We start from the raw sequence: 19,647 nt of genomic DNA, 5'->3' as shown, positions 1-19,647 counted from the left end.
TTATAATGAGGATGAGGTGGCCCAAATCGAGCACTTCAACTCTCAAGCGACAACAATACTCCTCGCCTCTCTAAGTAGAGAGGAGTATAACAAAGTGCAAGGGTTGAAGAGCGCCAAGGAGGTTTGGGATGTGCTCAAAACCGCGCACGAGGGAGACGAGCTAACAAAGATCACCAAGCGGGAAACGATCGAGGGGGAGCTCGGTCGGTTCCGGCTTCGCAAAGGGGAAGAGCCACAACACATGTACAACCGGCTCAAGACTTTGGTGAACCAAGTGCGCAACCTCGGGAGCGTAAAGTGGGATGACCACGAAGTGGTTAAGGTTATTCTAAGATCTCTTATTTTCCTTAACCCTACTCAAGTTCAATTAATTCGTGGTAATTCTAGATATACTAAAATGACCCCCGAGGAAGTAATCGGGCATTTTGTAAGTTTTGAGTGCATGATCGAAGGCTCGAGGAAAATCAATGAGCTTGACGAACCCACCACATCCGAAGCTCAACCCGTCGCATTCAAGGCGACGGAAGAAAAGAAGGAGGAGTCTACACCAAGTAGACAACCAATCGACGCCTCCAAACTTGACAATGAGGAGATGGCGCTCGTCATCAAGAGCTTCCGCCAAATCCTCAAACAAAGGAGGGGGAAAGACTACAAGTCCCGCTCCAAGAAGGTTTGCTACAAATGTGGTAAGCCCGGTCATTTTATTGCTAAATGTCCTATATCAAGTGACAGTGACCGAGGCGACGACAAGAAGGGGAGAAGAAAGGAGAAGAAGAGGTACTACAAGAAGAAGGGCGGCGATGCCCATGTTTGTCGGGAATGGGATTCCGATGAAAGCTCAAGCGACTCCTCCGACGACGAGGACGCCGCCAACATCGCCGTCACCAAGGGACTTCTCTTCCCCAACGTCGGCCACAAATGCCTCATGGCAAAGGACGGCAAAAGGAAGAAGGTAAAATCAAGATCCTCCACTAAATATGAAACCTCTAGTGATGAAAATGCTAGTGATGAGGAGGATAACTTGCGTACCCTTTTTGCCAATCTTAACATGGAACAAAAAGAAAAATTAAATGAATTAATTAGTGCTATTCATGAAAAGGATGACCTTTTGGATTCCCAAGAGGACTGTCTAATTAAAGAAAACAAGAAACATGTTAAGGTTAAAAATGCTTATGCTCTAGAAATTGAGAAATGTGAAAAATTATCTAGTGAGCTAAGCACTTGCCATGAGATGATTGACAACCTTAGACATGAAAATGCTAGTTTAAATGCTAAGGTTGATTCACATATCTGTAATGTTTCGATTCCCAATCCTAGAGATAATAATGATGATTTGCTTGCTAGGATTGAAGAATTAAACATTTCTCTTGCTAGCCTTAGAGTAGAAAATGAAAATTTAATTGCTAAGGCTAAAGAAATAAATGTTTGCAATGTTACAATTTCCGATCTTAGAGATAACAATTATATCTTGCGTGCTAAGATCGTTGAACTTAATTCATGCAAACCCTCTACATCTAGTATTGAGCATGTTTCCATTTGTACTAGATGTAGAGATGTTGATATTAATGCTATTCATGATCACATGACCTTAATTAAACAACAAAATGATCATATAGCAATATTAGATGCAAAAATTGCCGAGCATAACTTAGAAAATGAAAAATTTAAATTTGCTAGAAGTATGCTCTATAGTGGGAGACGCCCTGGCATCAAGGATGGCATTGGCTTCCAAAGGGGAGACAATGTCAAACTTAGTGCCCCTCCTAAGAGATTGTCTAATTTTGTTAAGGGCAAGGCTCCCATGCCTCAGGATAACGAGGGTTACATTTTATACCCTGCCGGTTATCCTGAGAGCAAAATTAGGAGAATTCATTCTAGGAAGTCTCACTCTGGCCCTAATCATGCTTTCATGTATAAGGGTGAGACATCTAGCTCTAGGCAACCAACCCATGCTAAGTTGCCTAGAAAGAAAACTCCTAGTGCATCAAATGATCATGATATTTCATTTAAGACTTTTGATGCATCTTATGTTTTGACTAACAAATCCGGCAAGGTAGTTGCCAAATATGTTGGGGGCAAGCACAAGGGCTCCAAGACTTGTGTTTGGGTACCCAAAGTTCTTGTGTCTAATGCCAAAGGACCCAAAACCATTTGGGTACCTAAAGTCAAGAACTAAACTTGTTTTGTAGGTTTATGCATCCGGGGGCTCAAGTTGGATACTCGACAGCGGGTGCACAAACCACATGACTGGGGAGAAAAAGATGTTCTCCTCATATGAGAAAAACCAAGATCCCCAAAGAGCGATCACATTCGGGGATGGAAATCAAGGGTTGGTCAAAGGTTTGGGAAAAATTGTTATATCTCCTGACCATTCCATTTCCAATGTTTCTCTTGTTGATTCTTTAGATTACAACTTGCTTTCCGTATCTCAATTATGTCAAATAGGCTACAACTGTCTATTCACTGATGTAGGTGTCACTGTCTTTAGAAGAAGTGATGATTCAATAGCATTTAAGGGAGTGTTAGAGGGTCAGCTATATTTGGTAGATTTTGATAGAGCTGAACTCGACACTTGCTTAATTGCTAAGACTAACATGGGTTGGCTCTGGCATCGCCGACTAGCTCATGTTGGGATGAAGAATCTTCACAAGCTTCTAAAGGGAGAACACATTTTAGGATTAACAAATGTTCATTTTGAGAAAGACAGGATTTGTAGTGCATGCCAAGCAGGGAAGCAAGTTGGCACTCATCATCCGCATAAGAACATAATGACGACCGACAGGCCACTGGAGCTCCTACACATGGATCTATTCGGCCCGATCGCTTACATAAGCATCGGCGGGAGTAAGTACTGTCTAGTTATTGTGGATGATTATTCTCGCTTCACTTGGGTATTCTTCTTACAGGAAAAATCTCAAACCCAAGAGACCTTAAAGGGATTCTTGAGACGGGCTCAAAATGAGTTCGGCTTAAGGATCAAGAAAATAAGAAGCGACAACGGGACGGAGTTCAAGAATTCTCAAATTGAAGGCTTCCTTTAGGAGGAGGGCATCAAGCATGAGTTCTCTTCTCCCTACACGCCACAACAAAATGGTGTAGTGGAGAGGAAGAATCGAACTCTATTGGACATGGCAAGAACCATGCTTGATGAGTACAAGACTTCGGATCGGTTTTGGGCAGAGGCGGTCAACACCGCTTGCTACGCCATCAACCGGTTATATCTTCACCGAATCCTCAAGAAGACATCATATAAACTCCTAACTGGTAAAAAGCCCAACATTTCATATTTTAGAGTCTTTGGTAGCAAATGCTTTATTCTTGTTAAAAGAGGTAGAAAATCTAAATTTGCTCCTAAGACTGTAGAAGGCTTTTTACTTGGTTATGACTCAAACACAAGGGCATATAGGGTCTTTAACAAGTCTACTGGACTAGTTGAAGTCTCATGTGACGTTGTGTTTGATGAAACTAACGGCTCTCAAGTAGAGCAAGTTGATCTTGATGAGACAGGTATTGAAGAGGCTCCATGCATCGCGCTAAGGAACATGTCCATTGGGGATGTGTGTCCTAAGGATTCCGAAGAACCTCCAAGTGCACAAGATCAACCATCCTCCTCCACGCAAGCATCTCCACCAATTCAAAATGAGGAAGTGGCTCAAGTTGATGAAGAAGAAGATCAATCAAATGAGCCACCTCAAGATGACGGCATAGATAAAGGGGGAGATGCAAATGATCAAGACAAGGAGGATGAAGAGCAAAGGCCGCCACACCCAAGAGTCCACCAAGCAATCCAACGAGATCACCCCGTCGACACCATCCTCGGCGACATTCATAAGGGGGTAACTACTCGATCTCGTGTTGCACATTTTTGTGAACATTACTCTTTTGTTTCCTCTATTGAGCCACACAGGGTAGAGGAAGCACTCCAAGATTCGGATTGGGTGGTGGCGATGCAAGAGGAGCTCAACAACTTCACTAGGAATGAGGTATGACATTTAGTTCCACGTCCTAACCAAAATGTTGTAGGGACCAAATGGGTCTTCCGCAACAAGCAAGACGAGCATGGTGTGGTGACAAGGAACAAAGCTCGACTTGTGGCGAAAGGATACTCCCAAGTCGAAGGTTTGGATTTCGGTGAAACCTATGCACCTGTAGCTAGGCTTGAGTCAATTCGCATATTATTGGCCTATGCTACTTACCATGGCTTTAAGCTTTATCAAATGGACGTGAAAAGTGCCTTCCTCAATGGACCAATCAAGGAAGAGGTCTATGTTGAGCAACCTCCCGGCTTTGAAGACAGTGAGTATCCTAACCATGTCTATAAGCTCTTTAAGGCGCTTTATGGGCTCAAGCAAGCCCCAAGAGCATGGTATGAATGCCTTAGAGATTTTCTTATTGCAAATGGATTCAAAGTCAGAAAGGCCGATCCTACACTCTTTACTAAAACTCTTGAAAATGACTTGTTTGTGTGCCAAATTTATGTTGATGATATTATATTTGGGTCCACTAACGAGTCTACATGTGAAGAGTTTAGTAGGATCATGACACAGAAATTCGAGATGTCTATGATGGGGGAGTTGAAGTATTTCTTAGGATTCCAAGTGAAGCAACTCCAAGAGGGAACCTTCATTAGCCAAACGAAGTACACTCAAGACATTCTAAACAAGTTTGGGATGAAGGATGCCAAGCCCATCAAGACACCCATGGGAACCAATGGGCATCTCGACCTCGACACGGGAGGTAAGTCCGTAGATCAAAAGGTATACCGGTCGATGATAGGTTCTTTACTCTATTTATGTGCATCTCGACCAGATATTATGCTTTCCGTATGCATGTGTGCAAGATTCCAAGCCGACCCTAAGGAAGCTCACCTTACGGCCGTGAAACGAATCTTGAGATATTTGGCTTATACTCCTATGTTTGGGCTTTGGTATCCTAGGGGATCCACATTTTGATTTGATTGGTTATTCGGATGCCGATTGGGCGGGGTGCAAAATCAATAGGAAGAGCACATCGGGGACTTGCCAGTTCTTGGGAAGATCCTTGGTGTCTTGGGCTTCAAAGAAGCAAAATTCAGTCGCTCTTTCCACCGCCAAAGCTGAGTACATTGCCGCAGGCCATTGTTGCGCGCAATTACTTTGGATGAGGCAAACCCTGCGGGACTACGGTTACAAGTTAACCAAAGTCCCTTTGCTATGTGATAATGAGAGTGCAATCAAAATGGCCGACAATCCCGTCGAGCATAGCCGCACTAAACACATAGCCATCCGGTATCATTTTCTTAGGGATCACCAACAAAAGGGAGATATCGAGATTTCTTACATTAACACTAAAGATCAATTAGCCGATATCTTTACCAAGCCTCTTGATGAACAATCTTTTAACAAACTTAGGCATGAGCTCAATATTCTTGATTCGCACAATTTCTTTTGCTAGATTACACACATAGCTCTTTTATATATACCTTTGATCATGTCTCTCTCATATGCTATGACTAATGTGTTTTCAAGTCTATCTCAAACCAAGTCATAGGTATATCGAAAGGGAATTGGAGTCTTCGGCGAAGACAAAGGCTTCCACTACGTAACTCATACTTCGCCATCACTCCAAGCATCTCTTCATTCTTGGGGGAGAAAAGGCTGAGCATCAAAGAAAAGAACTTTGTCTTTGGGGGAGAAAGTAAGAGCCCAAGGCAAAAGGTCCGGACTTCGTCTTTGGTACAATCTTAACTCATTTATTTCATGACCAAAGGGGAAGATAGCACTTCAAGGGCTCTAATGGTTCCGTTTTTGGCGATTCATGCCAAAAAGGGGGAGAAATGAGCCCAAAGCAAAAGGATCACACCACCACCTATTTCAAATTTCAAAAACTCAGTGTTGAATATTTTTCAATTGGTATTCTATCGTGTTCAAAAGGGGGAGAAAGTAGTATTTCAAAATGATACATCAAAACCCTCTTGAACACTAAGAGGAGGATCTCATTTAGGGGGAGTTTTGTTTAGTCAAAGGAAAAGCATTTGAAACAGGGGGAGAAAATTTCAAATCTTGAAAATGCTTCTCAAAATCTTATTTATTTGCCTTTGACTATTTGCAAAAGAACTTTGAAAAGGATTTACAAAAGAGTTTGCAAAAACAAAACATGTGGTGCAAGCGTGGTCCAAAATGTTAAATAAGAAAGAAACAATCCATGCATATCATGTAAGTATTTATATTGGCTCAATTCCAAGCAACCTTTACACTTACATTATGCAAACTAGTTCAATTATGCACTTCTATATTTGCTTTGGTTTGTGTTGGCATCAATCACCAAAAAGGGGGAGATTGAAAGGGAATTAGGCTTACACCTAGTCCCTAATTAATTTTGGTGGTTGAATTGCCCAACACAAATAATTGGACTAACTAGTTTGCCCAAGTGTATAGATTATACAGGTGTAAAAGGTTCACACTCAGCCAATAAAAAGATCAAGTGTTGGATTCAACAAAAGAGCAAAGGGCCAACCGAAGGCACCTCTGGTCGGGCACACCGGACTGTCCGGTGTGCCACCAGACAGTGTCCGGTGCACCACCGGACATGTCCGGTGCACCAGAGGACTCCAACTCCAAACTCGCCACCTTCGGGAATTTCCAGAGGCACTCGCGCTATAATTCACCGGACTGTCCGGTGTACACCGGACAGTGTCCGGTGCGCCAAGGAAGATCAGCCTCAGGAACTCGCCAGCTTCGGGAAACTCCAACGGCTAGTCCGCTATAATTCACCGGACTGTCCGGTGCGACTCCAGAGCAACGGCTAGTCGGCGCCAACGGCTACCTGCGGCGCATTAAATGCGCGCGCAGCGCGCGCAGAAGTCAGGCGCGCCCATACTGGCACACCGGACAGCAAACAGTACCTGTCCGGTGTGCACCGGACACCCAGGCGGGCCCACAAGTCAGAATCCAACGGCAGTGATGACGTGGCAGGGGGCACCGGACTGTCCGGTGTGCACCGGACTGTCCGGTGTGCACCGGACTGTCCGGTGTGCCATCGAACAGACAGCCTTCCAACGACCACTTTTGGTGGTTGGGGCTATAAATACCCCAACCACCCCACCATTCATTGCATCCAAGTTTTCCACTTCTCAACCACTACAAGAGCTCTAGCATTCAATTCTAGACACACCAAAAGAGATCAAATCCTCTCCAATTCCACAAAAGGCTTTAGTGATTAGAGAGAGAGAGATTTGCCGTGTTATTTTTGAGCTCTTGCGCTTGGATTGCTTCTTTTCTTTCTCACTTGTTCTTGTGATCAAAGTTCCATTGTAATCAAGGCAAGAGGCACCAATTGTGTGGTGGCCCTTGCGGGGAAGTTTTGTTCCCGGCTTTGATTTGAGAAGAGAAGCTCACTCGGTCCGAGGGACCGTTTGAGAGAGGGAAGGGTTGAAAGAGACCCGACCTTTGTGGCCTCCTCAACGGGGAGTAGGTTTGCGAGAACCGAACCTCGGTAAAACAAATCCGCGTGTCTCACTTACTTATTCGCTTGCGATTTGTTTTGCGCCCTCTCTCGCGGACTCGATTTTATTTCTAACGCTAACCCGGCTTGTAGTTGTGTTTATATTTGTAAATTTCAGTTTCGCCCTATTCACCCCCCCTCTAGGCGACTATCACGTACGACAAGGGTAATACCAGCTTTCTGCCGGGGTAAAGCCTCACGAGTCTATTTCATATTTACCGTTGCGGATGACGCGGGGCTGCGATCGTCCCGGCGCCGTCATTCTGGCTATGCCGACCTGAGAGCACCTAAAGGAGGTTGAATAGGTGATCCTGCAAAACACCTCAAAATACTAATAACACAAACTTGGTTTATAATATGTTAGTTAGATTAAACCAAGTGGTTGTAAAGTGAGTTCTTGAGATGGAATCAGTCACACAGAAAAAGCAACATAAGAGACACGCTGTTTTATCCCGTGGTTCGGCCAAATAACACTTGCTTACTTCCACGTTGTGGCGTCCCAATGGACGAGGGTTGGACTCAATCCCTTTCAAGTGATCCAATTATCAACTTGAATACCACAGTCTTTTCTTTTTAGAGTTTTCTTCCCGTTTGCGAGGAATCTCCACAAGTTGGAGCCTCTCGCCCTTACAATGTTGATCACACAAGAAGCACAGAAGTAAGGGAGGGAAAGCAACACACGCAAGACTCAAATCGCAGCAAACACACGCAAGACTCAAATCACAACAAACACACGCACAAAAGCCAAGACATGAGCATGAGATCACGGCGCAGGGAGTTTACAACTCGAACGGTGCTCAAATCTCTAACACTATGAACTGATTGTATGATTGCGGAGTCTGAGAGTCTTAGGATGTTTAGTGAATGCTTGGTTGTTTGCTTCATGTGTTTAGGGGTCCCTTTTACAGCCCCAAGGCAGCTAGGAGCCGTTGGAGATCTAATTGGAAGACAATTCTTGCCTTCTGTCGAGTCCGGATATGAACAGTTCCTGTCCGGTGCTCGATTTCCTTCCATATCGGGCGCAGCCGACCGTTGGTCCTCCGGGCCCGTTGACACACCGGACACTGTCTGGTGCAACCAAAATATTCAAAACAATGTTTTATAAAGTTCTAGCAAATAATTTTTTTTCATAATGTTACAATATTTTTAAATACCATAGTAAAGTTGTTTAACAGCTTATCCTTTCTATCCCTATCATTCTTTATTTTAAACAACCTATAAACAACATAGTTTATTGTACAAAACAGTGTTTTTACTCACTTTATTTTATAATAATATTTGTTTTAGCTCGTCTATATTTAATTAGATGAATTTAGATACATATATTAAGTATATTATGAAATTGTTAATTTACTATATTACAAAGCTGGTTAAAAACGACTGCTTTGGTGAGGTCCACGTCGCCTTTAAAATTGCAGCCGTTAGATTGTTCTCCAACGGCCACCGCACAACACGACATTTGGCGTAGCCTGGTTGCTTCTAGAGGATGGCAGGATCCGAAACCTGTAACCCTCCGTGTCATCTGAACCCTAGGGCCACGACCCGCCACCAGTAGCTCGCTCGGCTCTAGATCCCGCGCCACACCACATAGCATGGTAGAAGACACAACGTAGCAGGGTCCGGACGTCCACCAGAGGGCGGTGGGGATGGGGCCGGCCCGCGCGCGCTCTCCGTGCTACTGTTTGTTCATACATATGTTTTTAATCACTGTTAGACTTCGTAACTTTTGGACATTTTTACCTTTATAAATTTATATTAAGATATCTTATTGTATCCAATTTCTTATCTCAGATATCTTGTTCTCCCCACAATTTTAGGTTCTACATGAGTGGAGAGATCATATAGCTCATCAGGAAGATGAGGGTACTTGTTAGTGTTTGTATACTACCAAATAAGGCTTTAATCGAGATAGGTGTTGTTATTTTTTTCTTTATATCCTGTTATAATGGTGCAAAATTGGATCTACAACTTTGCTAGCTCCCCCCCAAAATAAAGCAGATACCTACATATGTTGGACATTGGAAAAGAATTGTAAAATCAAAATATCCATATGTTGAGAACAATGTTGTCGTAATCGCTTACCTTACACTGTTCGTACTGCAATTGATTATTCTTATGCCTTTAAAGGAGTAGCTGAAGAACTAAAGAAGGAACAGTTAGGACATGTTTGTTAGGATGAATTTATGTTGAGTTCATTCCACTCTTTGAAATCTTAAGAAATGTGCTAAGTCTAGCACCATTGCTTGCTTAAGCTCTTGGTGCACGTTACTTTAATGCTAAATTTAATCTGATACTCATATCTCAATAACGACTACTCTGCATATACGCATGTTCATGATACAATATCAAGTTATACATGCTTATAACAAGATTTTACAACACACAACGGCACGCGCGCACCATGCGCGCGCTATACACTAGTTATATAAAACGAATATTAATTTGCAACCAGCACCTAAACCTTGCTACCATATAAACCTTTTCACTGCTCCAGCCGCCGCCGCCGCCGTTTCTTCGTCTTCCTCGCAGCGCCGCCGCTCCATCTTCCGCTGATCCGCTCGCTCCCGCCTCTCGCCACGCAGGCGGCGGCGCTCAGGCCCGTGATTTCAGCGACGGCGTCAGCGGCTTCCCCTCCCGTCTCTTCCCAGTCGCCTCGCGCCCTCGCCTCCGGTCCTCCGCACACCGGCCGGTGACCCTGCGTGCGTGCCTCTCTCTCTCTCTCTCTCTCTCTCTCTCTATCTCTCCTCCCGCCTCCAGTTGATCGTCAACGGCGCCCGACCCCGGCGGCTGCGCCGCGCGCAGCCTGAGGGCAGCGGGAGCGAGCAGCCGCTGCTCCACCAAGGCGGTCTCGCCGCTTTGGGAGCGCTTATGCCCCAAAGTGAAGCGTTACCTGTCCTCTTAGAGCTTCAGCGCGCTGAAGCGTGCTCAGTGCCGCTTTTTGGAACCCTGTTTATCATTTTGTCTTCTGCTATCTGCAGTTTAGATACGATTATACGAAATGTTCCTCAGATGCATATAATTATGAGTTAGTTATTCTGAACCTTCTACTGTGAAATGATTTCTCACCATTCTGATCACGCTGTCCATTATTGTGTTTGTGGTTATATCTTCTTCATTTTATATGTTCACGTAGATCCACCATGACTGGTGTCAGCACTGGATTGTTGACGGGCTTGAGGAGGGTCATGGAACAGCAAAGGATTTCAACCGGTAGGTGTTTGGTTCGGTGTTACTCACAGGTTTCAGGTTTCACCTAACATAGGAACATGGAAACCGTGATCACTGATCAATCATTTTATATGATATTTGCATTTACACTAACGTGCAAGATGTATTAAACCTTTGTCTCTGCAGCTTTCTGCAGACAATCACGAGTTTCGAGCTCTACTGTTTCTTTCTCTGACCTCGATGAGAAGGGTGACATGGAATATGATGATAACTCTCCAAATTCAAAGAGGGAGTTACGACCCCAAGGTGTAGATCCCAATAAGGGCTGGGAATTCCGTGGTGTGCACAGGGTATGGACATAAAACTGGACATCCTATATCTTTTATATGAAATTCTGCCCGTTGTTTTGTTTTTGAGGAGCACTATTGTACAGTTATAATCTGTTCTGCTTTTGCTAGGCCATCATCTGTGGCAAAGTTGGACAAGTCCCTGTGCAAAAAATTTTAAGGAATGGGCATACAGTAACCGTTTTTACTGTTGGAACTGGTGGCATGTTTGACCAGAGGGTAATTGGGCCTAAGGATTTGCCAAAGCCAGCTCAGTGGCACCGCATAGCTGTCCATAATGACTACTTAAGTGCTTATGCTGTTCAGAAGCTGGTGAAGAAGTATGTGGTTTAATAAAAAAATCCTCATCTTACCTTGAATACAACTATATCTATCTTTTTTGCTATGGATGCTGTTATATATATATATATTTTTTTTTCTTTTACCTTGTGTTAGTTCTGCTGTCTATGTTGAGGGTGATATTGAAACCAGGGTCTACAATGACAGTGTTAATGATCAAGTCAAAAACATACCTGAGATATGTGTTCGACGTGATGGTATGCTGATTCGCACAAGCTTCTTTCCTATCATGTTTATTATTGAGACTGTATTCCACATAAGTAGTTTTCATATGTAACTCAACAGCAATGACATTTTTTTACGTGATAACATAGGGTGTCCTTGTATGGTAGGTTACATCTACCTTTTATTTTCATGTCTCCGTTGAAGAAAGCCTAATGTTTGGATAACTATTCTATGTGCAGGCAAGATTCAATTGGTTAAATCTGGGGACAGTGCTGCTAACATATCATTAGATGAACTAAGTAAGTTCGCTGAACATATTATGATTTTGATATTGTAAGAAAGTACGCATGTTCAACCAAACATGTGTTTGATTTGTTAGATAAACAAAAAAAGCCGTTTGATCTATCAAACCTGACCTTTTCGAATGGTATTTATGGAATTACAATTATCATTTCAGTGTGGACCTAAATCATAATTTGGCTACCTTTTTTGACTAAGTTTTCAATCATGCAAATGATAATAACAATAGTCTTTGGTTGCAGGAGAAGGACTGTTCTAGCTATAGTGAAAGATGTCAGGAGTATGCTTCTGGCTTGAGGCAAGTTTGAGTATGTTTGTGCTTCTTAGTCTCAGCACTACTAGTATTAGAGTGATGCTTCATGCTTGCGTACCCCTCTGGCTGGGTTTTCATTCGTTTGAACTCTAGCTTATATTGCCAAATTTACTTATCTGCAGAATATTTGAGCCCTCAATGAAACATCTCTCTGTGTAATTTACTGCTACTGTCTTTTCCATGCGATGCGCATCTGTCATTAACTCATTATCTAGGCCTCCTTGATCCTCATGTTGGCTTTCTTTTAGTAAAAAAAGAAGTACCCTTTGTTTCCAGTACTATCTTCAAGTACCTTACGATTAATCAAGTGAAGCTACTGTTCACTCTTCACACCATTAGAACTGAATAGTAAGAATTGACTCGTGGAAACAAATTACCAGAATAAATAAATTGAGGAAAAGAAACAAAATCACCAACTAGATCTGAAGGAAACAAATGCAGGAAATAAGAAACTAAAAACAGAAAATAAGGTAGATGTATCTCCTGTGGACGGCACTTGATTCATGTAGTGATCATGAAACCTCGGATTAATAATATCGCTCATATTTACAGTTGACATGCTGCCTGTATTATATATAAATACAATATACTTATAGTAGGACACATACATTTAGTAGATTTGAGAGGCTCCCACATCGATGCACTGACCTTAAGGCGACTAGAAGCATCTCTGTCGACAGCCCTTACCTACCTTGCTATGCTGGGTGTGCTTTTGATGGCGTTGCTGGCCTCCTCTTGTCCCCTGACCTCCTCCTGAGCATCTCCTTCATGCCATCGGCTACCCGGACAGCTGGGCTTGACAGCGTCATCCTGCAGAATTCCATGTGAGCCTTGACAGCCTCTTCAACTCTACCCTGGCCGGTCCTGTGTTTGCTGAGCTCATCCCTTACAGCCTCGGAGCACAAGCCACAGAGCCATCTCCCCCCAAAGCTGCCCTTGACATTGTCTATGTATTCCTGGGTGCAGTCCTCTCTGAGGCTACAGCAGGCGCACCTCACCGACTCGATGTCCATCTCCAGTGCTCATGAAAGCTAAGGCCCTGCGAACCGGCAGAGGCATAGAAATAGAGCTGGAAGGCGATAGCAAGGCAGAGAGGGAGGGAGACAGTAGATACCAGCAGCCAGGGGGGAACAATTGGGGGCCTCGTCCCTCTGGACTAGGTTGCTACTTGTCTGGAGAAATTGGACAGCTTGTCTTTTTTCCTCTGGATTGTTTTGCCTTGCTCTGATCGATGGTTGAAATTTCGTGATCTGCCCAGGCCCATTGTATCTTGAGCAGCGCACTAGCTGGTGAGAAAGCCTATGATCAGCGTCACATGGCTGTAACTGTAACTGTGATGGAGGTACGGGTACCAGCAGAAGCCTGTGTTAGAGAAATTAGGGAGTAAGCCACAGGATCTCGAACGCGTTAGTGGATTGATGACTAATCGTGATCTTCAGGGTAGTCCGCCATCGGTAGTCGGAAGTAGAGGTCATCTAGGACTCAGGTGGGGAAGAAGTTGATGACTCTTTGGCGCATACCTATTCCATGGGCCTGAGATCACTATCACTTATCCAACAGACTGTACTCTTGTTTTGAAGATGCAGAAAAGCTCCATAAATTTTCTTGGAAGAAATAGCAGGTCCTTGCATATCTGAAATTGGATTTTATGTGTGCTTGATATGTTGGCTCTAATGCTATCTCCAGCAGAGCAGATCCTCTATCGTATCTTCTATTTCAAACTTCACTCTACAAACATTGTCATTTATAGTTATGCGTCCCCTATTTTACCTTACCTAATAGAGACATACTAACTTTGGGTTGCAGTGTGTTTTGCTGGCACCGGGCAGGCTATCAGCTCATCTGCATTGTGTCCAGATGAGATGCTCTGTGCTGCGGTTGTTTTGCTGAATGCTTGGAGCATGGTATCCTTGAACTGAAGTGGCGCTTGAGAATTGGAGGAGTTTTGGTTTGACATGAGAAAGGCTGGCATGGTTTTCCCTTCACTCACACCGGGAACGCAGAAGCCTGCAGTTCTCTTCCCTGCCTAAAACACTAGTAAAATGACAACGCGAGGCTCCATGATGTTGATGTCCTTGCCCGCGAGTAGATGCGCACCAATAGTTCGCACCCTGTTCTCACATCCTCAACGACACAGTGACACCCTGTGCATGGGCGACGAGCCGACCCGGGATCACGGCGCGCTGGCGTACGTGCATGTGCCGTGAACAGACGCCCCGCGAAGGCCTGCCTCCGAGGCCGCGCGCGTTTCTTCCCGGGACGTCGACGCGCGGTCACGGGCCGCGCGGCGGGCACCTGTTAAGATAGCACCCTCTCCTTCTGAGCGGCGGAGACGACCGGTGGCGTCCCAGCCGGCGGGTTTGTCTCTCGCCCGGGCCAGGGGCCGCGCAGGCGCAGCGCAGCGCAGGCCATGTGCGCGTGCGCCGCGGTCACGGGCAGGCACGCGCCCTTGGCGTTTGGCGCGTTCCGACAGCTCGGTGCCCAATCTCGGCCAGCGCCTTGCTGCAATGCCTCAGCGCTAGCCTCACTGCCGCCTCCACGTGAAGGCTTTCCTTCTCGTCGCGCGCAGGGATGGTCGATCCGCTCCGGCACGCCAAGATACGCGGCCGGCGCCCACGGCACCGATCCCGCCGTGTGTGCCGTGTCGGACGCCGGACAAGCTCCCGAAATGGTCCTCAAGTCCTGGGATGAACACTAAAGCCAGTACCAAAAGATGCGTGCAATCGACCGCTTTCTAGGATGGGCCATGGGTTTTCGCACAGGCCCATCTCCTTCAGCTGCCTGCAACTTGCAAATGTTTTTTTTTTGGGGGGAAGGATCCATCCATCCTTCTAGTTTCTGAACGGCCTAACGCCGAAGCATTCTACGAAGTGAATGAACAGAGAATTGGCGACAGGCAGGCGGCAGGGTGCCATTTTGTTATGTTGGAACTTTTTTTTTACTTTTATTAGTTGAGTGTACGTAGATGTCATATGGATAGAACACTTGTAAAATCGTACCTAGCATCTATTAACAATTCATCTGATATGAACCTAAATATTAATCATAAAATTAAAGAAATAGGTTAGATATAATAATCGTCAAGTTACAAACCAAACATAATTTCACATTTATAGTTATTAAAAATATATTATTGTACAAAGAGTATATTAAATCAGCAATACATCCATAGGATATCAAAATGCTACTTGTTTTTTCATTGTCCCTGGACTTCTTCTATTACTTTAAATGCAGATGAATACGACAAAAACCAGTAAAAAAATAATACAAATACAACTGCAAGATAAATAAAAGACAATATCTTTTCATGTTGTTTGGACCTCTTTACAGGAAACATTTTTCGTGCGTGTACCGTTTGTTATTGTCATTTTTTCTTATCCTATTTATTATTGGGTGGGAAAACAAAGATCTCGGTGTTCGATCTGGCAGTGGCTCTAGACAATGCAACATACAACTGACCGTGAGATAACACTGGTTTAAGCAGATACACACGGACATCTGGAATAGTCTGTCCTTGCGCCTTGTTAAAAGCCAACCCTAACGAGAAAATTGCCCACCTTTAAACTAGAAGGGCAATATCTCATCATCACAGGGGCATAACTGAATACGGGGTAAGAAGATCCCTTTCCAACATGGCCCCACCATAATTTATGCATCAATGGTGTTTTGTTGGAACCTCCGGACCACCAAGCTCGTTCTATTGCAAAGTCCATCTGCATGGTTGATATTACTTAACAATATATCTAAAGGGCAACACATACAATATTGTCGTCATATTTCCTCCTGATTTTCCTTCGAGTTGTTTCAGAGATACACCACTTTATTCCTCACACTTTACCATAAGGTTGTTGTATATCTAAATTTTTCGATAGGAGTTTTAAAATGGGATGCTAATGGCATAATGGTTTTTCAAATCACACTCTAATATGTCATAATTGTTTTGTTCTTATTTTCCGATAAGGTTTACAGAAGTGTATATAGCATATCTATACATACAATTCCTTGGACTTTTCTATAGGTTTTTTCTATAGGTTTTTCTGAGGAATACTAGTAGCAACTACATTAACTTGAACAAAGATATGATCAATAGGGGATGTGTGAAACGACACCTATTTTCAAGAGGCACCCTTTTAAGTGGTGATTGCATCCATTCATAAAAAGTAGTTAGAGATAGGATTAATCAGCTAACCACATCTGTAATAGAATTTGTTTATTTATACAATTGTTGTCTTTCTTAAACTATCTCTACTCAGGGTAAACTGTTGTGCAATTAAGTTTCTCGTGCAATCAAACTACTACTATTCATGAAAAAATTTCGAATCAAAATTATAGTTGTACTTTATTAATTATATATTCACCTGAAAGGATCACGATGCCCAAGAGGGGGGGTGAATTGGGCTTTTCTAAAAATCAAAACTAATTAAAACCTAAGCAAGAGCTAAACAAGAGCCCAACTTCACCCCAATAACTAGCACTAAGAAAATAATAATAGAAATGTAACAAGGCTAAGACAATGCTTCAAATACTTGCTAAACAAATACACAAAGTAAATAGCTTGAATTAAGTGCGGAATGTAAAGCAAAGTTTAGAAGACTCCTCCAATTTTTACCGAGGTATCGAAGAGTCGGCACTCTCCACTAGTCCTCGTTGGAGCACCCGCGCAAGGGTATTGAAAGGGAATTAGGCTTACACCTAGTTCCTAAATAGTTTTGGTGGTTGAATCGCCCGACACAAACAATTGGACTAACTAGTTTGCTCTATATTATATGTTCTACAGGTGCCAAAGGTTCATATACAACTATACTAAATCGACTGTCCGGAATACCATAGATTATTCCGGACAGGAGAAGCTTTTTGGAAAAACAGGCCAAGCGCGGACCGTCCGGGCCCTTGCGGCGGACCGTCCGCGACATCGGAATACCCCTCGGACAGAACCAATGCAAAAACACAAGTTTCCACTACAGACTGTCCGGAGGAAAAGCAAAGACCGTCCGAGCCCTCGCGCGGACCGTCCGGCCTTCGGCGCGGACCGTCCGGTCGGTAAGAAACCGAAAAACCCGAAGGTGACGGGTTCGGAGAAATGAATTATAGAGGGCCTCGCGGACCGTCCGGGGTGCACGACCGGACCGTCCGCGACTGGCTCTGTCTGACATCTGACGTCGCATTAAATGCAATATAGCCGTTGATATAGCCGTTACTGCTGACCGTTGCGTTTTCAGCCGTTGATCAACAGGGGCGGACCGTCCGGACCTGACTCGCGGACCGTCCGCGCTCAGCAGAAAGGTGCAACGGCTAGGAAGTGGTTGGAGGCTATAAATACCACCCCAACCACCTCCATTCAATACATCCAAGCATTTCAACCTTCAACATTCAATACAAGAGCTAGCAATCCATTCCAAGACACATTCAAAGCCTCCATCTCTCCAAGTTTCACAATTGAGAAAAGAGATCATTAGTGATTAGTGGCTTGAGAGAGAAAGTGATCCGTGTGTCATTTGTCGCTCTTGTTGCTTGGCTTTTTAATCGTGCTTTCTTGATTCTTTCATTACGATCAAACTCACTTGTAATTGAGGCAAGAGACACCAATCTTGTGGTGGTCCTTGTGGGAACTTTGTGTTCCAAGTGATTGAGAAAAGAAAGCTCACTCGATCCGTGGATCGTTTGAGAGAGGGAAGGGTTGAAAGAGACCCGGCCTTTGTGGCCTCCTCAACGGGGAGTAGGTTTGCAAGAACCGAACCTCGGTAAAACAAATCTCCGTGTCTCACTTGCTTATTCGCTTGGGATTTGTTTTGCACCCTTTCTCGCGGACTTGTTTCCTTATTACTAACGCTAACCCGGCTTGTAGTTGTGTTTATATTTGTAAATTTCAGTTTCGCCCTATTCACCCCCCCTCTAGGCGACTTTCAATTGGTATCAAAGCCCGGTGCTTCATTAGAGCCTAACCGCTCGAAGTGATGTCGGGAGATCACGCCAAGAAGGAGATGGAGACCGGCGACAAGCCCACTACAAGCCAAGGGAGCACTTCATCGGAAGAGTCCCGCACCAAGAGGAAGGAGAAGAAGAAGGACTCCTCCAAACGGAAGGAGAAAAGATCTTCTTCCTCACACCACAAAGAGAAGAAGGAAAAATCTTCTTCCCACAAGTCGCATCGGAAAGGTGACAAGCACAAGAGGATGAGGAAGGTGGTCTACTACGAGACCGACACTTCATCAACATCGACCTCCGACTCCGATGCGCCCTCCGTAACTTCTAAACGCCAAGAGCGTAAGAAGTTTAGTAAGATCCCCTTACACTATCCTCGTACATCTAAACATACTCCATTACTTTCCGTTCCATTAGGCAAACCGCCAACCTTTGACGGTGAAGATTATGCTAGGTGGAGTGATTTAATGAAATTTTATCTAATCTCACTCCACAAAAGTATATGGAATGTTGTTGAGTTTGGAGCACAGGTACCATCCGTAGGGGATGAGGATTATGATGAGGACGAGGTGGCCCAAATCGAGCACTTCAACTCTCAAGCTACAACCATACTCCTTGCCTCTCTAAGCAAGGAGGAGTACAATAAGGTGCAAGGATTGAAGAATGCAAAGGAGATTTGGGACCTACTCAAGACCGCGCACGAAGGTGATGAACTCACCAAGATTACCAAGCGAGAAACGGTCGAGGGGGAGCTCGGTCGCTTCCGTCTTCGCCAAGGGGAGGAGCCACAAGACATGTACAACCGGCTCAAGACCTTGGTGAACCAAGTGCGCAACCTCGAGAGCAAGAAGTGGGATGACCACGAAGTGGTTAAGGTTATTCTTAGATCACTCATTTTCCTTAACCCCACTCAAGTTCAATTAATTCGTGGTAATCCTAGATATATTCAAATGACCCCCGAGGAAGTTATCGGGAATTTTGTGAGCTTTGAATGCATGATCAAAGGCTCCAAGAAGATCAACGAGCTCGATGAACCCTCCACGTCCGAGGCACAACCGGTGGCATTTAAGGCGACGGAGGAGAAGAAGGAGGAGTCTACACCAAGTAGACAACCAATTGACGCCTCCAAGCTCGACAATGAGGAGATGGCTTTAATCATCAAAAGCTTTCGCCAAATCCTCAAGCAACGGAAGGGGAAGGATTACAAATCCCGTTCCAAGAAGGTTTGCTACAAGTGTGGTAAGCCCGGTCATTTTATAGCTAAATGTCCATTATCAAGTGACAGTGACCGAGGCGACGACAAGAAGGGGAGAAGAAAGGAGAAGAAGAGATACTACAAGAAGAAGGGCGGCGATGCCCATGTTTGTCGGGAGTGGGATTCCGACGAAAGCTCAAGCGACTCCTCCGACGACGAGGACGCCGCCAACATCGCCGTCACCAAGGGACTCCTTTTCCCCAACGTCGGCCACAAGTGCCTCATGGCAAAGGACGACAAAAAGAAGGTAAAATCAAGATCCTCCACTAAATATGAAAGCTCTAGTGATGATAATGCTAGTGAAGAGGAAGATAGTTTGCGTTCCCTTTTTGCCAACCTTAACATAGCTCAAAAGG

General features: G+C 44.4%; 2 protein-coding genes across 7 annotated transcripts; one reads left to right on the top strand and one right to left on the bottom strand.

The window, feature by feature from the left end:
- Positions 1 to 9,900: 9,900 nt before the first annotated feature.
- Positions 9,901 to 14,234, top strand: LOC100274237 (uncharacterized). Of its 6 annotated transcripts, none has more exons than XM_035959448.1 (8): positions 9,901 to 10,181; positions 10,616 to 10,692; positions 10,837 to 11,000; positions 11,109 to 11,317; positions 11,484 to 11,533; positions 11,741 to 11,800; positions 12,044 to 12,099; positions 13,921 to 14,234. In XM_035959448.1, the coding sequence occupies exons 2-7, from the start codon at positions 10,623 to 10,625 to the stop codon at positions 12,058 to 12,060; spliced, it is 570 nt and encodes a 189-aa protein (XP_035815341.1). In that variant the 5' UTR covers positions 9,901 to 10,181; positions 10,616 to 10,622; the 3' UTR covers positions 12,061 to 12,099; positions 13,921 to 14,234. The 6 variants fall into 6 exon arrangements, with proteins under 6 accessions (XP_035815341.1, XP_020401756.1, XP_035815342.1 ...); XM_020546167.3 differs by having other exon boundaries at positions 11,433 to 11,533; XM_035959449.1 differs by lacking the exon at positions 13,921 to 14,234 and adding an exon at positions 12,237 to 12,345.
- Positions 12,625 to 13,193, bottom strand: LOC100216935 (uncharacterized). The gene has a single exon (NM_001143319.1). It carries the CDS (start codon positions 13,125 to 13,127, stop codon positions 12,810 to 12,812), a length of 318 nt encoding a protein of 105 aa, NP_001136791.1. The 5' UTR covers positions 13,128 to 13,193; the 3' UTR covers positions 12,625 to 12,809.
- Positions 14,235 to 19,647: the final 5,413 nt, after the last annotated feature.

The sequence above is a fragment of the Zea mays genome, chromosome 6 (assembly GCF_902167145.1).
Source record: "Zea mays cultivar B73 chromosome 6, Zm-B73-REFERENCE-NAM-5.0, whole genome shotgun sequence".
Classification (NCBI taxonomy): Eukaryota; Viridiplantae; Streptophyta; class Magnoliopsida; order Poales; family Poaceae; genus Zea; species Zea mays.
The sequence above is the reverse complement of the archived record's forward strand: the minus strand, read 5'-3'. Positions and strand labels throughout refer to the sequence as shown.

Bases quoted from the DNA above. Each gene is read 5' to 3' on its own strand.
- LOC100274237 (XM_020546167.3), top strand. From the start codon at position 10,623: ATGACTGGTGTCAGCACTGGATTGTTGACGGGCTTGAGGAGGGTCATG. The intron at 11,001-11,108 runs GTATGGACATAA...TGCTTTTGCTAG, and splicing joins AATTCCGTGGTGTGCACAGG to GCCATCATCTGTGGCAAAGT. The intron at 11,318-11,432 runs GTATGTGGTTTA...ACCTTGTGTTAG, and splicing joins GTTCAGAAGCTGGTGAAGAA to TTCTGCTGTCTATGTTGAGG.
- LOC100216935 (NM_001143319.1), bottom strand. From the start codon at position 13,127: ATGGACATCGAGTCGGTGAGGTGCGCCTGCTGTAGCCTCAGAGAGGAC.